Source organism: Metopolophium dirhodum, chromosome 6 (assembly GCF_019925205.1).
Source record: "Metopolophium dirhodum isolate CAU chromosome 6, ASM1992520v1, whole genome shotgun sequence".
Classification (NCBI taxonomy): Eukaryota; Metazoa; Arthropoda; class Insecta; order Hemiptera; family Aphididae; genus Metopolophium; species Metopolophium dirhodum.
Window position 1 is genome coordinate 28,156,384 of NC_083565.1, and position 9,598 is coordinate 28,165,981.

Genomic DNA, 9,598 nt, shown 5'->3' on the forward strand with positions numbered 1-9,598 from the left:
CCTTAGTAATATCTATAGACCGTCTTCGATCATTATGATTGAGTCAGCTTATTTCTTTTATTCAAAACACAATAGACCGTACCAATTTTCCATTTACCATGGTTACTAATGGAGGAACAATCATCAAATTCGTTAGAATAATTCAATAATATGAAACAATATGAAACAAAGACCTGCTACAGGAAATTATGTGTACTTATTTTTTTAAAGTATAATAAAATACCCTGAAATTCAAATTTAAAATAAAATGCCAAAGTTAATGTATGTATTTATTTACGCCAAGACATAAGTATATTCACATTAGTTAATGAATTAAAAAAATAATGAAACACAATGAGATAATTATAATGTCAACTTATGTATTGACTTAGAAAAGTTAAAAATAAAATACTATCATATGATGAAAATGTATGACAAGGGACAATATGATATGGTATTTAATTAATATGCGTAGATGGTTCTGGGCGAAGATTTTATCTTTTTGGCGTCCATTTGATAGCACTTCTATCCAATATGTATGTTGGTGGTTTATACTGCTTGGAACTAATCAGCTGCTCAACCATTTTATGCGTCACACAAATCACATATTGGTATTTCCAGTACTTCACCATATTCATGGACTGCAACGTTGAAATAATGTCCATTTGGGTGATACTAGTAATCGCACTACAGTAAATTATATAACTATTAAATGATCTCCTTGATATAATTTATCTATTATATAAAAATTTATAAATGTATACCTTAAGTCTTCAAGTGATAAAGATCCACAAGCATTTTTCAAAATTTCCAACAGTGTCCATGACCAATAAGACCTGTATGACACTTTACCAAGATCACTCAATGGAGTTTCAGGACCGGCTACAAGTCCTTCCAACTTGCTCAATTCATAACTAAACGCTATTAATAGTTTACCATAGCCATGTTTCTGGAATGGTGGCATTGTTAATATACAAGATACATTGTGGCAATCTGGTGAATCTTTTTCCTAAAATCGAATAAAAGATAATTTTTTATTGTCACAATTTAGAGTTTTTTTTTATGAAAAATTTAATAGGTAGACATACTTTTGAAAAATATCCAACTAAATGTGCACCAAATCTGTCAATTTTACACAGGATGTAAAACAAAAATGGTTCAACATCAAAGAAGAGTGTTTTATGATCTATAAATAACTTTGCCAATAGACAAAGATTCTGACAATACAATTTGTGTTGACTGGAATCCACTTCCCAGATTGATAATGAACCTTTATGGTACACTTCAACACCGGGTGGTTGTCTCCATATGCATTGGCTCTAAAATTTTACACATTCGTTATAGAAAAAAAAAATACTAACAGATTTAATTTAATACTGACCATATGGTATTTGAAAGTTTTTTCTAGTTTGCTATATTTCAAACAGTATTCACAAATCCAAATTTTAGACTCTTTTTGGTATTCTTCTGGAAATGGGCTAAAATACCATGTGTCAATTTCGTACATTCCCAACTGAACGAAATTGATGTATTTAATTTTAGTTATCGCCTCATGCTCTTTTTCAAATGCAGGTGTGATTGGATCCATTTCTGCATTAGACTAGTTAAAATAAAATATAACAAAATCCATTTAAATGGCTACAGTTAATTCTTTAGTCAATTTTTGTATATAAAAAATAAGTTTTTGTAATACTTTATTGAAATTAAATTTTTTTTTTTAATATGCTATATTTTAAGCAGACTATTACCTATATTTTAATATTAATTATATTTACTTTTGTAAGGAGTCTACTGCAATAATAATCAAACAATAAACTTCTTTCCAAAGATATTAAGAGGATGCAGGGCTCAAATTGTTTTCTCTATCCGACCCATGCGCAACATAGCAAATTCTCATTAGTAAACCTAACTATTATCTGTACTTAATGCCGTTTTAAAATTATATTTCAATTTTAATGCTAGTTATGAGTATTGAAAATTTTATAATTTACAAATTTCTCATATGGATTATATGACAGAAAAATTGAAATATTGTGCAAAAGAGATTAAGTCCAAACAGACAATATTTTTACTATACGCTTGATAATAAATCAATACACTATTATATTAAATCTAACAACAGTATTGGTTTTGTGAGACGTAAATTAGCTATGTTGCGTATGGGTCACAGAGAGAAAATATATTGTGCTGACATCCTTTTATAGTATGGCATTTTATATTATGGCTACCATTAATACAAGATAACATTTAACAATATGTATTTATTCAACACTGATAAATGATGAAATTAATATTATTTATTCAATAATAAGTTCTCTAACTTAATACTTAAATAACGGTATTTAATAAAGGTAAACATGTTGATTGGGTATTCAAACGCAGTACAAAAGACATGATACAGAATTATTACAAAAATCTTCTTGGTCTAGAAATTTAATAGGATCATACAGTAATATAGTGAATAATTTTTACCATTGGAACATGATTTATCTCGTTGTGTCTAGGATTTTGGCTCCTTGTGATTCTGCTGTCGGAATGATTTAGAAGATCTTTATTTTTATTCATATCATTCTGTTCCCATTTTTTTTCAGAATTATCAATTCTTGAATTCTTTATCCTAAATCATAATTTAATGTAGGTATTAACTTTTAATTGCTGACTATAAATAGAAATTAAATTATTCTTACCAATCTCTCGGTACCCATTGATCCAATCTTCGGTTGAACCCTTTATAGTGTACATAATACTCCAAAAGATGTGCTGTATCGTTGAACCTCGTATGTAAGACTTCAGCGAGATCTAAAGATTAACAAACAAATAAGACATATTTAATTAATTAATCAGTTACATAATATTAAGAAATGTAAAAATATATTAATATCAAGTTATTTTATTTAATCGCAAAGGTATTATAGATCTGGATATAAAATTAAAAGTTGACAAATATGATTTTACAATTTCTACAACATAGTATTAGTGCAGAGGTGTTATTAACAATTAATTTAACAGATACCTACTTAGCTATAAAGCATTGTAATTCCAACTGAAAAATTCATTGAGATTATATATGAAAAAAATTATAAAATTTAATATGACATCATATATTTACTAGTTTGATTATTACAATATAAAACTAGATAAAAAGAAAGAAAAAATATAAAATAATGAAATAATGAAATATCTAAGGATGCTTATGTTAAAAATGTGGATAGTTATTTTGGGCATTTTGAGCCGCCAAAAAAAAATTATAGAAGTGATTTGATTTGGTTGATTTTAAATTTTTATTAAAACTAACTTGAATTTTTTAAACTTCAATAAGTAATAAGAACTTCTTACTTCTAAGTATGATGTGTTTATTAATTATAATAATTTTTTTTTCCATAGGCATTTATATGTACCTTTTTTAGTTTTGTCACCTGTAGTCTTTTCGGACAGAATTTACATGTGCCCATAAATATAGGTAAATATATATTTTAGAGTCAACTAGCCAAGCCAAATCACTTGCCCATTTTATAATTTTTATAAATATAATATATGGTCACCATACACGATAGAGTAATAATCTATATACTTAACTCAACACAATGGCGTCCGCAGGAATTTGTCAAGGGGAGGGCAAAATATTTTACTTTTTACATTTTTTGTCTCACTATCCTATTAGTTATTAAGTATATTTATGACATGTTTTCTTTCATATAAACAAGGAATGTAAAAATATTTATGATTTATACGTAGATAGTTAGTTAAAACTTAATCTTACAGCATTAATTTTAATTAATCGTTATGTAATTTTAAATAATCAAAAACATTATTTATTATAGATAAAATGTTACCATACAGTAAATCAACATTAATTTTATAATTTTAGGTAATTTATAAAATTAAATATTTCTAGTACATTCAGTCATTGATACCACAAACTTGAAAAGTTTAAACTGTGAACATTTAATTTTTTTTTTATCAAAAAAGTAAAAATTAGGTTGATACTGCAGTATATATTACACGTCTTGGTCTCACTACTACATCTCATAATCTATAAAAACAATGTTCTTAGTTCTGACGTTCATAATTGAGTGTAATAAAAATCACTCTGTAAAAAAAAAATGTTTTTATTTTAATTTAAAAAAAGTCTATTTTATGATATGTTATATTATAACAGTATAATGATTGAGGTTGGGAGTACGATGCACTTTGCATTGTTTTCCAAATCTAGCTACGCGGTACTCGTTTTATAACATACCTACATTGAATTTTTTAAAAATTTTAAATTTTAAGGTCATTTTTTGCATTTAAAGATTTTTGGAGCATTTTAAAGTTTTTCCTAAATTTAAATTTTAAATTTTGCACATGTTTTTACATGAATCTTATAATAAATATAATATGATCTTAAGTCTAAACCTATAGGTATAGAAAAAAAAATAGTTTATTTTCAGACTAAATAAGTAGTCCAAATGATAAGTTCTGTCTATAAAACTTTTATACAATCATTTAAAAGTTTAAAATGAATATTATAATTTATACCGAATTTATTTTAAAATTTATATCTTTAATATTAAAAATAAAAATAATTTAGTGTACTATTTAGAATTGTTAGGGCATTTATAAGTTTTTTTAGAACATGAAAATCATCTATGATAATCAACCTAGAAAAATCCAAGGGAGGGGGGCAACTGCCTCTACTTGCCCACCACTTCAGACGCCCTTGCTCTCCGTATGAACGAGACGTGCGTGGGAAACAGCAAAAAGTCGTTCGGCGGCCGTGGTGCGGGGTACATAAGTACATACTACGCTATACGACGTGCCGGTCTCTGGCAGCGGAACAATAACAACGACGCGCGGAACATGAAAGAGTGACGAAAATTACGCGCGAGACCGCCGCCGTCGCCAAACTGTATCGAACGCAAGGGGCGGCAGCGGCGGCGGCGATCGAGAACCATAGAGTTGTGGCCGAGTATGCATGGAGTCATATTTTCAGGGGTGTACTTTTGGTCCAAGGTGCAAAATTAATTAGAGGCCCGTACATTTTTTTTAAACTTACTAAAATTAGGAAAGAGTTTTACATTACAATAAGAGTTAAATTTAAAAAAGTGGTAATGGGAGCCTGTATTATAAATTACCGACAAATCGAACGACGCCGGTGTTGTTGTCGTCTTGCACACAGTCGGTCATCGGAAAACAAAATAATATTCGTGTGTAAAGTGTATAATAATATTATATTATGTTGCGCGCCAGCCGAAGTCTGCGGATTACACGACATAATATTTTTCGTCAGCGATCGGCGGCAGTGTTACACGCCCGCGCCCGCACGAACGCGGCGCATACCAGCGACTCGCGCGCATGATATAATTCACCTACTGTGACACGTGACGGATCGTTTCGCGGCGGTTGCTGCAGATTACGCCGTGGCCTACGAGAATCCGACAAATGCGACAAAAAACAAAACAGTTAGTATTTCGTCGCATCGGTCGCATCGTACTGCGACGGAACAACATGATCAGAATAGAAATCGTCGGACTCGCCGGATTTACGTAGGACACGGCGTAACAAAAACAGCTTTTTACGCATCGGTCGGTCGATCGATCGTCTGGATCTATCGATACTATTATTATAATTAGTTATATCCAGCCGGTTGTGTGCACTCACGCCATAAGTCGTCGTTCCGGCGGACCAGGTAGTGTTTGCCCACGTTGATGGACGTCGCGCTGTCATGCAGGGCCATGGTAGTTACCGGTCGATGGCTAAGACGATACGCCGCGTATGAGAGAGCGCACGGCGCAGGCGATATTATCGCAAAAACAATAACAATATAAGCGTTTCGATTTTCGACGCGGTGGTTTGACGATGCGAAACTGCGAAAGCGGTGAGTATCACTGCAACATAATAGATAAAAGGTCCGTTTGGCCTACGTTCCCCCACCCCGCACCGTCTAGACACCGATACCAGCCCACGCGTCACACAGTGGCGTCGCCATGGACTTTATAATTTACTAGTATTGGCGCAGCTCAAACGACGATTACCGAGACGGCTAGAAGTGCGAAACTGATAAGTGATAACCAAACACGTCTATCGGATTACCAGTGGTAATTTAATATGGGAGTACCATAAATTTTGTTTTAACCTAGCCTAACCTTAGATTATCACGTTATTTGATAATTAGTTATGTTATTAAAACCCAATACTAAACTACCTAGAGGTGAGTTGCCTAAAAAAATATTATCGTGATATAATCGTGATTATCATGATTAAGAATGTAAGAATGTAATAACTAATAACTAATTGTAATATTTATACTACTTATAAGTCGACTATAACCACAGAATATAACAATATAACACAGTAGTTAAGACTCAAAATTGTTAGCACAGTGTCTAGCTTATGTCGATATGTCGTACATAATAAATTAATAACCATTAATATAAGCAGCGTTATTCTATATTTAGCGACAAAATCGTTTTCGTTATCTGTATAGATAATAATCATTATCAATAGAGTTACAACAAACTACCCATATTTTCGTGGGGGGGGGGGGGAGAATTAACCCGGAATTTATATTTATATTTTTATTTACTATTATTTGTATTAATTAATTTTTTTCTGATCAATTTTAGTGCAAACCCAGTCCAGCTGAGACAACAGTTATACAAGTTAATCCTTGTTTTAAAATAAAATGTTGGAATTAAAATATGCTCCTAAGCCTAAAAGTAATTTTTATATTGCCATATAATATATTGTATATTTTATATGGAAATTATGTGTGGTTATTAGGTAATGCCTATTTAAGTTATTTTAAGTTAGTGCTGATAATGTACCAATTTTACTAATGTTAATTATGATTTTTAAATGAGGTTTTCTCCTTTTATAATAATTAGTAATCAGCTTGCTTAGTATATTGATAAATTTGCCTACTATTTTGATTTATCATTAAAATTCTTAAATATTTTTGGTTCAGAACTTAATGTTTTGATCCATGTTTAATATGAATGAAAACCTCTTTATTACTTCTACTGGTATGATGTTTCAAAATAAAAAAACAGTTAACTCAGATCAATTCTGACACAGCCGATATGTATGTTGAATTAATAATTATTGAGCTGATAAAATACTGAAATCTTGTTTTTAATGATTTAATTTGTAATATTATTTTTAAAGCTAACACACAACTCAATTATAAGCAATACAGATGGTGGTATGGAAAATTCACAAATTATAAGTATATTAGATGTAATGTACAGTATTCAGCACTTAGGCCATATTCTTATGAATGGTAATTATTTCATTATATATTTCAATTTTTCATATCCACAAAAATGTTATATAAAAATATTTAAAACTTGCCTGAAAACATATTTGTAATTAAGTTTCTAGAAATATGTCAAATATGTCAGAAAGGGATAGATATTATTAAAGTAAATGTCAATAAAAATCAAGAAATACTTATGGAAATAGTATAGATAAAATTATAATTCAACAATCAACAACCACAAGTTCAAATGCATATGACTTGTCACAACTCAAAGTGCCTGTCGCAAATTTAGAGGAGTTGAACAAACTCAAGGAGGAGGATGCAGAAGAAAAAAAAAATATTAGTTGAGTCATTATATATTTAAGAAAATGTCTGTTAACTAATAAGTGTCTACTTTTTTGTATAGGGATATATGTTACGTAGTCACGGAAAATCATTCGATGCTAAACGTATTACGTACCTTATGATGCAGTTGACTATAGACAATTGAATAGTAGAAAAAATCAATATGGAGGGAAGAAGGGGAGATAAATTAGCTTTTAGTCGTCTAGAAATTTCTAAAATTTTAAATTGTAGGTAAATGAAAAAAAAAAATCAAATTCTTTTTTACATTCAATATGAAATATACCATTTATTATTAATGTATTTTTAGTAAAATTAAAACCCTTTGATAACAGTAACTATTATATTCTCTATTCCCCGTTAGTTTACACACTTTTTTTCTGCCCACGGAGTATGGTGAAAATGTTGTGACAATATAGTACTACGTATACACCGTGGTGTTTCGCGACCGGAAACTGTAGAACTATAGTGAAATTTACTGTCACAACGTTTTCACCATACTGTGCGTGCGCAAAAAAAATAAAAGTGGGTTAACTTACGGCAAATAGAGTATATTATAATATACTATAGTGACTAAAATTGTCGTAGTAGGTAGCTGACAAATTTTATTGATAAAAGTTTTTTAATTGTTGATGTTCGAAATAAGTTCTATTTATTTTTATTTGTTATTACAGAAGCTGTTAAAGAAATGTTTCCCGGTGAGTCCATATTAGCAATCAAAAGTTATATTAGTGATTGGCTGAAACAAGCCCCTAAAAGAAAATGAAATATTGTATATCTAATTGTACAATTAATTAAATTATTTAATATTATAGTAAATTTAAATATTACAACAGTATAAATGTCTATCGTATTTAATTTTTAGCTAGTGGATAGTTCACTATAAATTTAAGAATCATTGCTAATAAATATTAAATAATATGAAATGTTTATTGTTTCTTGAAATAAATCAAACACAAAGTAATGCTTGAAATCTATGTATAAAAAGTATAACTAGAGCAAGTGGCATGCTCCCATGCTTGTTGTTCGATTGTTTTTTCTCCATAATGTGTTTGACACACTGAATTCAAAAGGGTTTTAAGACATTGTCAATATTGAAAGATCTACATAAAAAGGTGCTTATTTCCGTGATTTTTCCGAATTTACTATTTTGTTAAGATTTAACTGTCCCAAATGGTAACAGAAACAAACATTTTTTAGTTAACAGTGCGGCCCATAAACACACGGGAAGTATTTTTGGCGCTCCTGGCAAACGAGTTTGAGTGCCCCCCCTTAGAAGATAAAATATCAGGGAACTAGATTAAAAAACAAAAATCGATTTTTGTTGAAATCTGGTTTTGCGTAAAAACAACGTTTTCTTTTTCGGTTATTTTTTTGCCCCGAATATGGCATTCCATAAATATGTCTATATAATATGTACGGTAGTATCATAAAATAATATAGGTATATAGTTATTATAACATTATTATTATATAGTTATTTACTATACATATGGTTATTTATTCTAAAATAGTATGCAGTGACCTTTTTTTTTAAACTTAGGCGGGCTGATCTCGAGTGGTTTGTTTCGGCGATAAAAGCATTCCTAACATCATGCCTTACAACATCAATCAGTCTGCCACGAAATAAAAACAATTAAAGTGGAGGGATGAGTGTCGCTTCTATAATATTCTATGATCATATTCATAACAATTGAACTATGTACGCACTTCTATCGTTCCATGCCTCCATAATATTTTGACCGTTTGATGTTTAGTCCTTATCACGATAAAAATTGATAAAATTCATAGCCCCCAAGACCTTTGAAAAAAGTGGTATCATCGGTTCGCTTGTCAGTGCATAGTAGTTATCAATCTGGTTTATTATCTATATCTGTTTCAGTGCAGAGTTAAGAGCCTTAGTTTTAAAATTATTCTTTTTAATACTTTTCGCTGTCGGCGTCCATTGTGATTTACGAAATTAGTGCATTGCTCCTCAGTCCTTTCTGCGAGTACGAGTGTTTTTTTTTCGTCGAAATCTATATGACTACACGCA

At 30.3% G+C, this 9,598-nt stretch overlaps 1 protein-coding gene across 1 annotated transcript; it reads right to left on the reverse strand.

The window, feature by feature from the left end:
* Positions 1-255: 255 nt before the first annotated feature.
* LOC132946739 (histone acetyltransferase KAT8-like) lies at positions 256-6,030 on the reverse strand. The gene is made up of 7 exons (XM_061016802.1): positions 5,623-6,030; positions 2,667-2,778; positions 2,452-2,596; positions 1,361-1,579; positions 1,068-1,298; positions 744-988; positions 256-666 (listed from the first exon to the last, which is right to left on the reverse strand). Exons 1-7 carry the CDS (start codon positions 5,696-5,698, stop codon positions 474-476), a joined length of 1,221 nt encoding a protein of 406 aa, XP_060872785.1. The 5' UTR covers positions 5,699-6,030; the 3' UTR covers positions 256-473.
* Positions 6,031-9,598: the final 3,568 nt, after the last annotated feature.

Bases quoted from the DNA above. Each gene is read 5' to 3' on its own strand.
- LOC132946739 (XM_061016802.1), bottom strand. From the start codon at position 5,698: ATGGCCCTGCATGACAGCGCGACGTCCATCAACGTGGGCAAACACTAC. The intron at 1,580-2,451 runs GTAAAAATTATT...TATTTTAACTAG, and splicing joins AGATAAATCATGTTCCAATG to TCTAATGCAGAAATGGATCC. The intron at 989-1,067 runs GTATGTCTACCT...ATTCGATTTTAG, and splicing joins TAGTTGGATATTTTTCAAAA to GAAAAAGATTCACCAGATTG.